The sequence below is a fragment of the Scyliorhinus canicula genome, chromosome 20, assembly GCF_902713615.1.
Source record: "Scyliorhinus canicula chromosome 20, sScyCan1.1, whole genome shotgun sequence".
Taxonomy (NCBI): Eukaryota; Metazoa; Chordata; class Chondrichthyes; order Carcharhiniformes; family Scyliorhinidae; genus Scyliorhinus; species Scyliorhinus canicula.
In genome coordinates, this window is record NC_052165.1 from 77,186,310 (window position 1) to 77,203,676 (window position 17,367).

General features: G+C 46.2%; 2 protein-coding genes across 9 annotated transcripts in view; both read right to left on the reverse strand.

Annotated features, from left to right (window-relative positions):
• hipk2 (homeodomain interacting protein kinase 2) overlaps positions 1–17,367 on the reverse strand; it is a 348,291-nt gene that overhangs the window by 258,479 nt on the left and 72,445 nt on the right. The window lies entirely within an intron of this gene.
• Positions 9,908–10,333, reverse strand: LOC119955328 (ferritin heavy chain A-like). Its single transcript, XM_038781435.1, has one exon. It carries the CDS (start codon positions 10,230–10,232, stop codon positions 9,924–9,926), a length of 309 nt encoding a protein of 102 aa, XP_038637363.1. The 5' UTR covers positions 10,233–10,333; the 3' UTR covers positions 9,908–9,923.

A 17,367-nucleotide genomic window follows, 5' to 3' on the forward strand; every position in this document is an offset into this window, starting at 1 on the left:
GCATTTAAGGTAAGTGAAAATGGTGGGTCGTGAAGTTCGCTCTGTGTGGGTCGTGAAGGTCGCTCGGCCGGGTTCGTGAAGGATGGCCGGTTGGTAAAAATGGGTCCCAAGCAAAAAAGTTTGCAAAACACTGCTTTAGAACACCGAGGGATTAAAAGGTCAAAGTGGGAGCAAGGTGGCGCATTAAAATGACAGGCGACTGAGAGCTAGAGGTCACCCCCGGTCACCAAGTCTGCATTTAGGCCCCCAGCGAAGAGGAGATCACATTGTGAACACTGAATACTGTACACTAAATCGAAAGAAATACAGGTAAATCGCTGTTCAATTGGAAAGAGTGTTTTTGGCCTTGAAAGATCAGAAGAAAGGAGGTGAAATAGCAGGTGTTGTGTCTCCTGTGCTTGCATGGAAAGGCGCTGTAGGAAATTGAGGGGGTGTTGGGGGTGTCACAAAGCGAACGGTCCCTTCGGAATGATCACATTCAGAGGCAAAAAAATATTTGTACTGTCCTGAACATTGTATCCCCGAATGACATCCTCAGTTGTTTGTGCTCAGTACTTGTGAATATTATTACAGTAAACACATGGTGTCATTTGTTCTGTGGGCTATGCCAAGATGGTTAAAAATGGCTCAAACAGAACACAACTGAAACAGAAACAGTCATAAAGGAGGCCCAGGTTCAGATCCTGGCCTGATTCAGCTGGACCCAGCTCGGTACAACGGGAGCAGAGATCGGCGATGTGGAATTGATTTCAGTGCTTTCCTGGGTTAGAAAATTCATAAATAAACCTCAGAGGTCACCCAAGATTCCTGATCCAAACGAAAGAAAGACTCGTAAAGATACTGCTTTCACAATTTATTTTATTTCAAGTGACTAAACTGTTGCCAAAGTTAGTTTGTTAGGTGTAAAGCAAGTACATATTTCCATTTCAGCCAATGCAAGTTATGGTTGCTCAAAATTGCTGAAATACATTTTTAAATACATTTTTCATGGGACGTGGGCGTTGTTGGCAGATCCAGAATTGTTGGCCATCCCTAAATGCCGTTGAGGTGGTGATCAGCCACCTTCGTTAATCACTGCAATGGTTATATGTTATTCATGAAGGCCTGCCTTCTGAACCTCTTTCTAAAAAATGTTTTTATTGAAGTTTTACATTTTATACACTGTACATTCAACCAGGGTATGTGCATCGGGCATAATATACAACATTTCTCTTGGTATCGACTCACCCTCTCCCCACCCCTCGTTTGTACCCGCCCCATTTTGTTGTTTTAAGATCCTTTCTCAGGTCACTTATTACACAGTGGGCAGTTATCTTCTATTTACATGTGGGCGGCATGGTGGCGCAAAGGTTAGCACTGCTGCCTCACGGCGCCGAGGACCCAGGTTCGATCCCGGCCCTGGGTCACTGTCCGTGTGGAGTTTGCACATTTTCCCCGTGTCTGCATGGGTCTCACCCCCACAACCCAAAGATGTGCAGGGTAGGTGGATTGGCCACGCTAAATTTCCCCTTAATTGGGAAAAAAAAAGAATTGGATACTGTAAAAAAAAATTTTTAAAGAAACAAATATCTTCTATTTACGTGATGTGGAGATGCCGGCGTTGGACTGGGGTGAGCACAGTAAGAAGTCTTACAACACCAGGTTAAAGTCCAACAGGTTTGTTTCAAACACGAGCTTTCGGAGCACGGCTCCTTCTTCAGGTGAATGGAAAGGCTTGTTCCAGAAATGTTTATATAGACACAGTCAGAGATGCCCCGGAATGCGAGCACCTGCAGGCAATCAAATCATCAAAGATGCAGAGAGAGAGGTAACTCCAGGTTAAAGAGGTGTGAATTGTCCCAAGCCAGTTCAGTCGGTAGGCCTCTGCAAGTCCAGGCTTGTTGGTGGGGGCCGAATGTAATGCGACATGAATCCCAGATCCCAGAACGCAAAATTGCTGAGCAAAAACTTATAGCTAAGTTCCGCACGCATGAATGCGGACTCAACCGGGATCTGTCTGTTTCGTAGGCTCTCATGTGCCCGACCTCTCCCCTCGCTCTATTGGCTGTTGGCCTTGAACAGGTCCTGGAACAAGTTGGTGATTGGCCTCCACGCTTTGTGAAAGCCTACCATTCTCTGACCCTTGGATAGGGAATTTGATCATCCCCAGGTGGAGAAATTCCGACAGATCTGCCAGCCAGTCTGGCCCTCTTCCCCATTAATAGTTCTGGCTGGTCCGATACCCCTAAAACTGCCTCTCTTGGGCACATATCCAGCTTCACCACCACAACCTCGGACATTGCCTCAAAGAAGGCTGTCCAATACCCAACAAGACCGGGGCATGCAATAACATGTGGGTGTGGTTGGTCGGGCCTCCTTGGCATTGTTCACGTTTGCCCTCCACCTCCGGGAAGAACCTCATTCAGGTTCTTGTCAGGTGTGCTCTGAGCACCGCTTTCTGCCTCATGAAGCTTAGCCTTGCGCTGGAGGAGGTGGAGTTGTCCCTGTTCAGTGCTTCGCTCCAGAGTCTCCACCCTATTTCCGTCCCCAGCGCTTCTTCCTATTTTTCCCGTGTTTCATCCAGTGGGGAGCGCATCCTTTCTAATGGTCAGGTCCCTGGCACTCTGGGGTTTGCCTTTGTTCGCAGACCCTCCATAGTGGCTACTTACAGTGCCATCCTGTTCCAGAGCGGGGAAGGGGAAACTCGCTTTCCGGGTCGCCGGTCTCCCTCTCTCGGGAGTGGCCGGGGACTCCTCTTCTGACTCGCTTGCTCGTCACCCTTCTCCCTTGCCGCTGTACTTGGTGTCCCTGTGGTCCCTTGAGCTGCTGTTTTCTGACATTCTTGCTATCTTTCTTGTCGTTGAGGGTGAGGGGTTATTTCAGTCCAACTTTGTGGGCTACATTCGGTCAAAAGTGCCTGTTACTCTGTCTTTCGAAGGAGAGCCACCTGATGTGTGACTACTCAGCACATTCCCATCACCTCTGTTTTCAGAATTTCCGGATGTTTCAAAGGGCTCTAATGGATTACTTTCTGAATTGGAGTCACTGTGGTAATCTGGGAAACACGGCACCTTGAATATTCATTAGAACATAGGAGCAGGTTTAGGCATTCGGCCCTTCGAGCCAGCGCCACCATTCAACAAGACCATGGCTGATCTGATTATGGCCTCAGCTCCACTTTCCTGTCTGCTCCCCAGAACCCTCGTCTCCCTGGCCGAACAAAAATCTGTTCAACTCTGTCTTTAATAAATTCAAAGATCCAAAGCGGGATTCTCCCGAAGCGGCGCAATGTCCCGACGCCGGCGTAAAAACAGCGTGAACCACTCCGGCGTCGGGCCGACCGGAAGTAGCGGAATTCTACGCACTTCCGGGGGCTAGGCCAGCGGCGGAGAGGTTGTCGCCATGCCAGCCGGCGCCGAAGGGACTGCGCAAGTTAGCGTATGCGCAGAACCGCCGCCGTGTGTTTCGCGCATGCGCAGACCGGCCGGCGTATTCTGGCACATGCCACGGGGGGGTCTCTTCTCCGCGTCGGCCATGGCGAATCCCTAAAGGGTCCGGCACAGATGGAAGAAGTTCCCCCATGGCACAGGCCTGCCCACAGATTGGTGGGCCCCGATTATGGACCCCCCCCCCCCCCCCCCCGGGTTGGATTCCCCCCCCCCCCCCCGTGCCGCCCCGAGGACCGCACCAGCCAACTTACCTGCCAGGTCCCGCCGTGTGGGACCATGTCCAATCCACACCGGCGGGACTAGCCAAAAACGGGCGGCTACTTGGCCCATCGGGGCCCCAAGAATTGCCAGGGGGGCCGCAAATGGCGTGGCGTGATCTCCGCCCCCGCCTGAAAACCACCGCCGGAGAATACGGAAGTCGGCGTCAGAGCGGCGGGGCGGGATTCACACCGCCCCCGCAGATTTTCCGACCCGGGAGGGGGTTGGAGAATCCTACCCAACGTCTCCACCTCTTCCTTTTTTAAAAAACATTTAGAGTACCCATTTCATTTTTTCCAATTAAGGGGTAATTTAGCGTGGCCAATCCGCCTACCCTGCACAAAAATGGGCTGTGGGGGCGAAACCCACGCAAACACGGGGAGAATGTGCAAACTTCACACGGACAGTGACCCAGAGCTGGGATCGAACCAGCGACCTTGGCGCCGTGAGGCCTGCCCTACCATGCTGCCTGTCTCCACTGCTTTCTGAGGAAGAAAACTCCAATACACATTGGGAGAGAATGTTTCTCCTCCTACCTGTCTTAAAAGGAGGGCCTCTTATTTTTTTTTAAATTATGACCCCAGTTTTAGTTCCTCCCATGAGAGAAAACATCCTCCAAGTGTTCACCCTGTCAAGTCCCCTCAGGAGCTTAAATACTTCAATAAGATCACCTCTCATTCTACAAAACTCCAATGGTTATCAGCTCAAATAGTTTAACATTCATTACCAGCATGAGTCCAGTGAACCTTCTCTGAACTGCTTCTGAATCAAGCACAATAATTTTATAGAAGGAAACCATAACAAGGCTTCTATAGGAATGTGAAGAGAAAAAGATTGGTGGAGACGAATGTAGGTCCCTTACAGTCTAACTGGGGAATGTATAATAGGGAAGAAAGAAATAATGAAACAACTAAATACATACTTTGATTCTTTCTTAACAAAGGAGGACACAAATAAGATATCAGAAATGTTAGGGTTTAATGAGAGGGAGGAACTCAAGGAAATTGGTATTAGTAGGGAAATTGTGTTGGGGAAATTGATGGGACTAAAGGCCAATAAATCCCCAGGGTCTGATAATCTACATCCCAGGGTACTTAGGGAAATGGCTCTAGAAATAATGGATGGTCATCTTCCAAGATTCTATAGACTCTGGAACAGTTCCTACAGATTGGAGGGGAGCTAATGTCACCCCACTATCTAAAAAAGGAGGTGGAGAGAAAACAGAGAATTATAGACCAGTACGCCTGACGTCGGTAGTGCAGAAAATTCTAGAATCCATTATCAAAGGTTTTATAGTGGAGCACTTGGAAATCAGTGCCAGAATCAGCAAAGATTTACAAAGGGAAATCATGCTTGACAAATCTATTGGAATCTTCGAGAATGTAACTAGCAGAGTTGATGAAGGTTGAGCCAGTAGTTTATTTGGACTTTAAGAAGGCTTTCAACAAGGTCTCACATAAGAGATTATTGTGTAAAATTAAAGCACATGGGGTTAGGGATAGTGTATTGAGTTGGATACAAAACTGGTTGGCAGACAGGAAGCAAAGAGGAAGAATAAACAGGTCTTTTTCCGAAAGGCAGGCAGTGACTAGTGGGCTACCGCAGGGATCGGTGCTGGGACCCCAGCTATTCACAATGTATATAAATGATTTAGATGAAGGAACTAAATGTAATATTTCAAATTTGCAGACTGTCTGCCTCCACTTGACAACTTATTTTCCTATATTGGTGTCATCGGTAAATTTAGCTACCTTACATTCACTCCCTTCATCCAAATCATTGATTTAGATTGCAAGTAGTCAAGGACCCAGCACTAATCCCTGTGGCACTCAACTAGTTACATCTTGCTAATCCAACAAAGACCAATATAGAACCATAGAATCCCAACAGTACAGAAGGAGGCTATTCGGCACATTGAGTTTGCACCGACCCTCTGAAGGAGCACCTTCTGGAGGCCCATTCTCCTGCCCTATTCTCGTAACCCCACCTAACCTACAGATATTCGGGGGGCAATTTTTAAAATCATAACCAACATATCTTTGGACACTAAGGGGCAATTGATCACAGCCAATTCACCTAACCTGCACATGTTTGGACTGTGGGAGGAAACCGGAGCACCCGGAGGAAACCCACGCAGACACGGGGAGAACATACAACCTTCACACAGTCACCGAGGCCAGAATTGAACTCGGGTCCATAGCGCTGAGGCAGCAGTGCTAACCACAGTGCCATGTGCTGTGGTGAGGGAATTTATCACGACCAGCTGCTTCCTGTTAGCCAAGCAATCCTTCATTTGTGTTAATATGTTACTCCTTACACTATGTGATAATATCTTGTACATGGTACTTTCTTTGCTGTGGTATCTTATCAGATGTCCTTTGGAAATGCAAGTACGCCACATCTACCCTTTATACTTAAAGTTTCCCTTTATCCGCCTTGAATATTATTTCATCAAGAACTCCGGCAGATTAGCTAAACATAATTTCCCTTTCGCAAAGCCATGTTGGCTCCTTTTAATAATGGATCTGAGTACTTTCCAGATGACAGATGCTAGGCTGACTGGCCGACCGTTTCCTGCTTTCTGCCTCCCTCCTTTCTTGAATAAAGGTCCTAGAAATTGCTATTTTCCAATCTGCTGGGACATAGAACATAGAACAGTACAGCACAGAACAGGCCCTTCGGCCCTCAATGTTGTGCCGAGCCATGATCACCCTACTCAACCCACGTATCCACCCTATACCCGTAACCCAACAACCCCCCCCTTAACCTTACTTTTATTAGGACACTATGGGCAATTTAGCATGGCCAATCCACCTAACCCGCACATCTTTGGACTGTGGGAGGAAACCGGAGCACCCGGAGGAAACCCACGCACACAGGGGGAGGACGTGCAGACTCCACGCAGACAGTGACCCAGCCGGGAATCGAACCTGGGACCCTGGAGCTGTGAAGCATTTATGCTAACCACCATGCTACCCTGCTGCCCCAATTCCTTTCCAGAATCTAAGGAATTTTTAAAAAATAATATTTTATTAAGATATTTGAAATTTTTTATAACAGTAACATAAACAATGACATCAACATGGTAAAATAAACATTCCCCCCCCCCCCCCCCCCCCCAGCCCAATCTTCACGCACCTCAACCACACAACAACAATCCCCCGCCTCCCCGCCTCACCCCCCCGCCTTTGGAATACTGCACCTGCTGACATTTTAATTTTCCCCGAGAATGTCGACGAACGGCTGCCACCTCTGGGAGAACATTAACATTGACCCTCTTAAGGCAAACTTTATTTTATTGAGACTGAGAAACCCAGCCATGTCACTAACCCAGGTCTCTACACTCGGGGGCTTCGAGTCCCTCCACATTAACAAGATCCGCCTCCGGGGTACCTGGGAGGCAAAGGGCAAGACATCAGCCTCTTTCGTCCCCTGAACTCCCGGCTCTTCCGACACTCCAAAGATCGCTACCTCCGGACTCGGCACCACCCGTGCTTTTAGTACCGTGGACATTGCCTTCGCAAAATCCTGCAAAAGCCCTCTAAGCTTTGGGCATGCCCAAAACATGTGGACATGATTTGCTGGGCGTGCATCTCGCACACCTATCCTCTACCCCGAAGAACTTACTCATCCTAGCTGCTGTCATGTGTGTCTGGTGGACTATCTTAAATTGTATCAGGCTAAGGCTGGTGCATGATGAGGAGGTATTAACCCAGCTTAGGGCATCCGTCCATAGACCCGCCTCTATCTCTCCTCCTAGCTCGTCCTCCCACTTGCCCTGAAGCTCCTCCACCAGAGTTTCCTCGGCCTCCGAAAGCAACAGCGGAAAGTCCGGCACCTGTTTTCTCAGGAAGTTTCGGACCTGCAAACACCTAAAACCATTCCCTACTCGCAACCTAAATTTATCCTCCAAAGCATTCAAGCTGGGGAAGCTCCCGTCTATAAATAGATCCCCCATCTTTCTAATTCCTGCCCTCTGCCAACTCCGGAACCCACCATCTAGCCTACCCGGTACAAACCTGTGGTTATTATAAATCAGGGTCCAAATCGATGCTCCCTCCACTCTCTTATATCTCCTCCATTGCCCCCAGATCCTCAGAGCCGCCACTACCAACGAACTTGTGGAGTATCGGGCCGGCGAGAACGGCAGAGGTGCCATGACCAATGCTCCCAGACTGGTGTCTTTACATGACGCCGCCTCCATCCGCTCCCATGCCGTCCCCTCCCCCACTACCCACTTCCTAATCATGGCTATATTGTGCTGTATAGACTATATAGACTGTGCTCCAGCAACACTTTCTTCACTCGCCGGGTTTTACTTGCACGAAGCCCAAAATAATCTTATTCACCCGCTTGAAAAGGGCCTTAGGGATGAAGATGGGGAGGCATTGAAAGACAAACAGAAATCTGGGGAGGTTCGTCATTTTCACGGTCTGTACCCTCCCTGCCAGTGATAGCGGGAGCATGTCCCATCTCTTAAAGTCCCCTTCCATTTCTTCCACCAACCGGGATAGGTTTAACTTGTGCAGTGCCTCCCATTTCCGGGCCATCTGGTTGCCAGATATCAAAAGCTCTTCCCTACCATTCTAAGCAGCAGCTCCTCCAGTCTCTTCTCCTGTCCTCTTGCCTGGATTGCAAACAACTCATTTTCCCCCCATCTTCAATTCATACCCTGAAAAATTGCTAAATTCTCCCAAGATTCGCAGTACTTGGACCGCCGGAATAGTTCCCCACATCAGCCGCTCGCCCGCCCCGGACCACCCGCACACATTGCCCCCAGCCCCGAATGAAGCCCGCCGATCATCCCTCCCCTGACTGTGGCCGCCACGGACGGAGTGTGCAGCCGCCACGCGAGGATCACACTGTCGGGAATTCAATGGCCTGAGGCGGTGGATACTCAGCGCGGCGTACTCCACGAATACGCCGGTTTTTGGGGGGCAGAGAATTGCGAAACCGGCACCGGTCCCGATTTCGTGCACCAAAAAGGATTTTCCACCCCGGAGCCAAATGCGATTTCGGCGTCAGGGGGCGGGGCGAAGAATCCAGCCCCCTGTCTATCCTCACGGAGAAAGATTCCATTTTGTTCTTTCAAAGAATAGAAGGGGAATCATCTCCAATATTTATTCCTCAATTAACATCGCAAGAACAGATTATCTGGCCATTTGTGGGAGCTTACTGTGTGGAAATTAGCTGCCGCGTTTCTTCAATTACAACAGCGACTACATTTCAAAAGTACTTCATTATCTATAAAGATCTTTGGGATATCTTCTGGTTATGAAGGTGCCATACTTTTTTTAATTGAACATTATCTACACTTGTTAGCAAAAGAATGAAGGTTGTCCAGGTTCTACTATAGAATGGGCATAGGTTCCCTCATAATTGGATGAGTTATGAATTAAGCTAGACATTATGATGGTGAGAAGAACATTAATTAGGCAGCTACAGATCTGTTGCTGAGAATATTTTCCTCAGAAACTCTTGGCAGTTTATACGGGAGTAGTAATAACTGGTTTCCAACAACTCCAATTATCCTCAATTGTATGCCACCAGACAACTGAGGTTTTTCCTTTCAATTTCCTACTGAAGTTACTTTCGTTAGCCTTTTTCTAGCGCCATATTTAGTTACTTTCTTGATGTGGAAAGCTGCTCTGATACACTGCCCTCATGTCTACGTCTGGAGCAAAGCAAGTTATGGAACTGGGGGTTTCAAGCCGAACCTGAACAGTTTCAGTGGGCAAATCAAAGAATCCCTATAGTGCAGAAGGAGGCCATTTGGCCCATTGAGTCTGCACCAACCCTTCAAAAGAGCGCTTTACCCAGGTCCACTCCCCCATCCACCCTGTCCTATCCCTGTAACATTATGAAGCATTTATTTATAGTTTGTACATTTGCACAGGACCCTGATTCAACAGCCTTGTACAACATCACAAACTGGCAGGTCCAAAGGTCTCAGTTGTACAAATAATCTTCTTCCCACACTCATTCATAATAATAATAATCATAAAACCTTTTATTGTCACAAGTATGAAGTTACTGTGAAAAGCCCCCAGGTTGAAGCTTGTCAAACAGGTACTCTCCCATGCCATTCTTAGGGGCTCCCAGTCTCTTCAGGTTAGTGATCTCTGAGATTCTTGATCATCTTCACTTGTTCATCCAAGTAGCGAGTCTCCAGGAAGTCACAAAGATGAAAGTCAGTGTTCCCGGAAGAAAGTTTGTGCAGATCCAGCAGACTCTAGTTCACAATCTTCTCCATCTGCAGAACTCTTTGCATTGCCTCATACCATTGCTCCACTCATCCTGCTCTGGTTTCTGGGCATCCTCCAGGATGATCTGGCCTCCATGTTTATTCTGGAATTTCATCAGTTTCTCAGCGTGTTCCCATTCCTCATGTGATTGCTCCTTGAAGAACTCAGCAAAGTGATGCAGGGCAACATTGTCCCAGTCAAAGTAAAAGGACATGGAGAGGTAAACATAGGAGAAATAGAGCTCCAGATTGATCTGCTTGTTAACAGCATCCTCACAGTCCTTGTGATAGTTCTGATACATTTGGGAAGCCACCTTTACTATTACTACTCACGAGTACTTAGAAAGTTCTCAAACTGCATGTCCCTGTAACCTAACCATGGACTCGAAGGGCCAATCCACCTAACCCGCACACCTTTGGATAGTGGAGGAATCCGGAGCACCCGGCAGAAACCCATGCAGAGATGGGGTGAATGTGCAAACTCCACACAATCACCCAAGGCTGGAATTCAACCCTTGTCCCTGGCGCTGTGAGGCAGCAGCGCTGACCACTGTGTCACAGTGCTGCAAGTGACTCGATGCTACTATTGCTGACTCCTTTTGTCACTTTGATGGAAATTAGGAAGAGGCTGATAGGATACAGTACAGCCCAGAATTGGAGATCTTATTATTTAAAGAAGAGAGAGAAGTGGATGTGTTTGTTGGGAAAGGATGAATATTAAATTATACTGGACTAGGAGCAAATGGTTCCAGATTGAAGATCCAGTGCCAACATGAACACCAGAGACCAAATGGCCTCCTGCTCTACTGTAAATACAATGACATCTAGATGGACAGACACACATCGGTTTTACTGGAGAATGCTACCCCAGACAATGTGGCTCTCCCTCAGAACTGGGCTGGGTTGGCTGACTCACGTCCGCAGCCAAACCCTGACAACAAGGTATTCCAAAATGGCCGATGTGAAGGACCCTGGATGATGATCAGTACAGACTCTATTGAAATTGTACGTTTTTCCTTTCCTGCACAATAATGAGTGCACAAAGAACAACAAAGCCCATGATGAGTTAAAAAAAAACCTTTCTGTTTGGAGACAGGATTAAGTAGTATTTAATTGAGGGCAGCGATGATACAATACTGACTGTAAAAAAAACAAAGGCTGCTGTACTACTTGGGCCTGTGGAATCAGCATTTATTGAAAATTGCCAGACATGGTTAAATAATGAAGGAATAAATATGTTGGTTATGTTCCATGGCCTCAGTCATGCTATCCGTCATCTCATCAAACAGCTTTTAATAAGCAGATTCAGGTCATTCAACAAACTGAGGATGTGAGAATGTCTCACAGTTCCATAATCTCTGGATGCCCCAATGCGTCACATTCAACGAAGTAATTTTTAAGTGAGGTAATTGTTTTTGCATTTTTAAAAAATTTGCTCTTGGGCTATAAGCATTTACTTATTCAGCATTTATTACCCACCCACAATTGTCTTTTAAACAGGCGGTGGTGGGCTGCCTGCAACAGGCTTGTTCAGCCATTTGAGAGAGCAGTTAAGGCCAACCACATTGGTATAGGTGTGGAGTCACATGTCGGCCAGGCCAGGTAAGGATGGCAGCTTTCTTCCCCAGAAGTTCTCTGAATTACCAGTCCAGTGACATTGCCACTATATTACTATTGCCCTAATGTCACTGAAATGTTGGAGGCAGAGCAAGGTTCCACAGCAACAATGTGATATCTGACAAAGGATCTGCTTTTGTGGTCGTGAGTGAGGGATAAATATTGTTCACAGGGGAGAACTCCATGGCTTGCAAATTGATGAGCTCTTGAAAACTGGCATGGCGTACTTGATGCCCATTTAATCCACCCCTGTGGGGTGGATCCTGTGGGATCCATCCCTTTGCTCCAGAAGTGATTCCACTGACCAATAGGTAGTGTCTATATTAAATCAAACCTTATTCTTAACAAGGGATTAAACACATTAACATCTCAGAATAAAACAGCTAAGCAATTCTTAACAAAAGGAAAGATTTTAACTTCTAAGTTAACAACAAAAGGAAATACTTGTGAATACAGTTAGAAAACACAGGGATGCTTGCTGTACACTTGAATTGAGATTTCTTGGAATGACTGCTTGGAAAGAGGGAGAGAGAGAGAGAGTGAGAAAGAGAGGAGAGAAGAGAGAGAGATCCTGTCAGGAAACAGCCCTCAAATCCTTGTATCTGGGTCAGACTATTGTTTGACCTGACAGATTTTGTCCAAAGCTGCTACTCAGCTCAATGCTCCGAGCAAAACTAAACATTAAACTGCCTGCTACATACCTGGCTCCTCCCATTAATTATATCATCTTTATCCCACTCAGATCCCCTGACCTGCTTACCTAGTTCTAAATACAGTCCCAAATTATCTACTCTCCAGGGAATATCCAGCAATCATAACAAAATCCAATGAGGCCTTATGTAAGTAAACAATTACATGATTGGAACGAATGATGATCTCACTTTTACAACATCGGAATTGCACCTTCTGCAACCACAAAGTCTAAAAACCTTAATCTTGGTTCTCTAATAATATTATTGCAACAGATATATATACCTGAACTCAGGCTTTTAAAAACATTACTGCAATGGATATAAAATGCAATATATATATACTAATTTTTTATCATCTTCACAATACATTTTTCATAACTTCATCTTTTTTAATACTCTTCCTTTCAGCTACTCAAGGATGGAAATCTGCGCAGGTAGTGAAGATAAGGATACACTATCTTGCAATTTCACAATCATAGCCACCAGCTTAGATACCAATAACGTGTTTAATTTGATGAACAAGAGAGAGGTGAGACGCCGGGCAAGGCCACTACATCAAGGGCCAGAGGAAAGGATAGTGCAGGACTCAGCTCAACAGAGGGCTAGATCGCACATGTGTTCAGCTGCAGGAGACTCCAAGGATGGCTTGGATGGGTCAGACTACAAAAGAGGACTGATGAGTGTACGCCTAATTGCTGCATTGGCAGGCCTGCTCGGAAGCATGCATTCAATGTCCTGAAGCATGAAAGGGTTAAGCCACAACTTGGCACAGGCTTTGTACAGAGCCTGGAGCCCACCCTCTCCACGAATAAATGTGTACGGCTTCTATTAATGCATGTTATCTCCCTTCTCCTCCCTCTTCTAGCATTCTATTCTACTCTGCAGAACCTCAGATTATTCTCTGAGTCTTGCTCAATGCCAAGAGTAATCCCTCTGAGTCTACCGATGACTGGAAACAACTAGTTTATGCAGAAACATTTAAGACACCATAAATTACTTCAGCAGCAACAAGACCTGCAGACTACGGAAATGTCCAACAAACTTCAGAATGCATAGAACGGCATAAAATGCATAAAGCCAAAAGGAAATCCAGCAGCAATCTATACACAGCTGATGATTCCTTTAAAAAGTGATGATGGGTGTTTGCGGCGGTGGAGATGCATTCAGCCATGTGAGGTAAACCAAATGCTGCAGCATGGAGCTCCAAAATGGTAGCGATGGCATCAGATCAACGTGACGCTGTGATCTGCCTGCTCTGCCCTTTCATCACAGATGTTAGTCATGCGCATGTGCTAACTCTTTGCCAATATGTGGTGCACTACATAAGACCATAAGACCATAAGACATAGGAGCGGAAGTAAGGCCATTCGGCCCATCGAGTCCACTCCACCATTCAATCATGGTTGATTTCAACTCCATTTACCCGCTCTCTCCCCATAGCCCTTAATTCCTCGAGAAATCATGTTTGTAGTGTACCTATGTGCCACAGATACCATTTTGAAATCTTGAGGTAGCACCCAAAGAAAGGGTGCCAATTTCGCCCCTTCAATTTTTCTATGATACAGAGCCATGGAATCTTTTACATTCACTTGAGAGGGCAGATGGCACCTCGGTTTAACATCTCATTGGGAATACAGCATCAATGGCAGTGCGGCACTTCCTCAGTACTGCACTGTTGCATCAGATTTTGTGCTCGAATATTTGAAGTGAGACCAGAACGCACACGCTATTGACTCGGGGACGGTGCAGCCCACGGGCCACGACCAATACCTCTGTGTGACTGACTTCCTCTACGTGACTGCAGCATCTGTCACTCCTTCCCACACTGTTTTGTTGTATTCAATCCCTATTAAGTGTTTGTTTAATGTTCCATTTTCAGTTCTAGTCAATGGCTGTCAGCCCAAGCTGCGTTTTCTTTTTAAACATAAAACTGACGCTGATGGACCTGTTATGTCTTTCCAGGATTTGCTTTTGCTGTTTCATGTTCCCAGCAGTGGGAATTGTTTTTTTTTCTCCCTCTGTATTTAATGCTTTACTCACTTAATACAGGCCGACACTTCAACCTAGTATGACTCATTGCCAGAGATGCCAAGATTAAGATGGGATGTTAAATTGAAGTCTTGTTTTGTCTGCTCCAGTGGTTTGGGTGGAGGTTGATGGTGCCATGGCATAACTTATACAACAAACAGTTCTCCTGGACTCTTGTCCAACATCCATCTCTCAACTGGCATAGCCCACATTTGTGAAATCGTGCCATGATGAAACATCAACAACAGAAGCTGCACTTCGCAATTCACTTGTGGTTAAGTGTATTGAGCTGTACTGAGGGGCAGATTTAGGCATATCTTCATTTCATTACCTCTGGAGATCATTACCTTTTCCTCACAGGGTGGAACCCATGACAGGAGAGCTTCAACATAGCCTGGCTCCAACAACCTTTCTGCCAAGCGCTCGTGGTCCTGTATAACCACAATTATGAATTAGATGTTGAGTGGGGAAACTTTGTTTCTGACTCTGGGCCACAGTCACAGACACAGTCACTATTCCCTCTAAGCTGCGCAGCCATGGGGCAATCCAAACTTTCTGTGCGGGCCACATGCAGGTCAGCCTCTTTAAATGCCATGCCTGCCCAAAACAACATAAAGAACTCCACACTTAAAACAAATCAGCTTCACACTCCAACAAAAATAGAGGGTATGTTGGACACAACTCTCTGTGACTAACAGCCTCTGGATATAAAGGTACCTTCACGTTAGGATGCCTCAGCAGCAGTATCACATTATTAGGGCTCATGATATATTTCCTTTGATCAATATTTTTGCTTTCCTCTTGCTCCTGAAGGGTGATTGTGCCATTCTCCTGTGTTGTTGACTTCCATAAGACGATAAGATGACAAGGCCAACCATAAGATGTAGGAGCAGAAGTAGGCCATTCTGCCCATCGAGTCTGCTCTGCCATTCAATGAGATCATGGTTGATCTGATATGATAATCCTTATCACTAGCCCAGTGACAATACCATTGTGCCAGTGCCTCCCCATGAGTGTTGGACAACAATCAATGCTGGAGGCATCTCATCAGGCTTAGGGTTACCAACATTTTATGTGGACGGGGAGGTTTTATCAGCTACCTCCAGTCTCCAACTGCTCTGTCCTCACCCACTCACCATTGGCCAACATAGTCATCCTTCACTGCATCACCTTCCCATGGTCAATTGGAAAGTAAACCAACTGTTTGATACCAGATTGGTTGACTTTGACCATTATTGCAAGGGGATTGGTGAACAGGAATAAGGAAGTCTTGCTATAATTGTACAGGACTTTGATGAGACCACAACTAGAATGTTGTGTCTAGTTTTGGTCTTCATATTTGAGGAAGGATATGCTTGCATTGTAGGCGGTACAGTGAAGGTTCACTAAATTGGACCCTAGGATGAGGGGATTATCCTATGATGAGAGGCTGAGTAAATTGGGCCTATATTTCCTGGAGACTATGAAGGCGCTTCATAGGGTAGACACAGAGGCTGTTTCCACTGGAATATAAAGCACAGGAGCAACATGGATATAAAATTGGCTGAGTAATAGGAAACAGAAAGTAATGGTCAATGGATATTTTTCAGACTGCAGGAAGGTTTGTAGTGGAGTTCCCCATTGGCACCTTTGCTTTTCCAGATATATAGTAACGATCTAGATCTTGGTGTGCAGGCAACAATTTCAATGTTTGCGGATGACACAGAAATTGGAAGCATTGTAAACTGTGAAGAGAACAGTGTAGAACTTCAAAAGGACAGACAGGTTGCTGGAGTGGGCAGATGTGGTCAAGGAATCTAAAACACAAGGGGCACAGTGTCAACATAAGGGAAGGATCATTTCAGACCGAGATGAGGAGAAATTAATTCACTCAAAGGGTTGTGAATCCTTGGAATACTCTCCCCCAGAGGGTTGTGGATGAAACATAGGACCTTGGTACAGCAGTGGGGTTGGAGGAGCTGATCAAAATCAGCTCTGCCAATCCCAGTAGCAGAATATGCACATTACACCAGAATAAACGCAAACGGCAAGTGGAAAGAAGCAAAAGTTGCAGAAACCCATGCTAATGCAATCTGGCAGTCAAAAGGGGCGCACCTCACCAGTTATGCTGGAGAATGGGGTTGTATAGGTTTCAATTAAGTCGCTGTGTAAAGCCCCTAGTTGCCACGCATGTTCGGGGAGGCCGCTACGGGAATTGAACCCACGCTGCTGGCCTTGTTCTACTTTACAAGCCAGTTGTTTAGCCCACTGTGCTAAACCAGCCCCTGTGGTGCAGTTTATAAAAGGTGAACACAAAGCTGAGATCTTGGAGGGGAGATGAGAAAGATAAGCTTACTATCATTCTTCGGTCATTTGAAAGGAATGGATTGACCAGAATCAACTATAAAGTGTGCCGGGGTGTCAGTGAGGGTTCAGATAAAGGTGATTCCAGTGGAACACGACTCTGACTGCTGGAAGCTGAGGACGTATAGCAGAAGTGTGCCATTTTGGTGAAGACCATGCCTGTGGAATCAGGTTGGTTGGGAGTTGCTGTCGGATCAGTATTTGATGGCTAAAACCTTGAAGAAAAGGACATGGAATTCTCGCAAAGATGTTCTGATCTTTGAGGGATTTTGTTGCAGAGGCTCATACCATATATGAGTGAACTGCCCGGTGAATATGTGGGATCGATATTTGATGCACCTGCTGTTTAATGTATAACTTATACGTCGTTCATATGGATTGTTAGCTTACACGTTACAAAAAAGTTAAATCTTGCCCACTGGTTTCATCATTGGGATTGTTCTGTAAATTTGGTCCTTTTGGTTTGTTAGTCCCCACAGGGAATCATCAGAGTGGCCATGTGGCTGACAAGACTGGCATTTATTGCCCATCCCTAGTTATTCTGGGATAGTTACTCATAAGCCTTCTTCTCGAATGACTGGAAAAACTTTGAGACAACTTGACTCACAAAGTTCCTTCAGATATCCAGAATCAACCATGTTGTTTTGGGTTGAATCCAATTATAGGCCTGACTTGTTGACGGATAGAGGTTTTCTTTCTCTGATGAGAGAACTTGTTTTGTGATCACTTTCCCGGAGTGCCAACTATTTATTTCCAG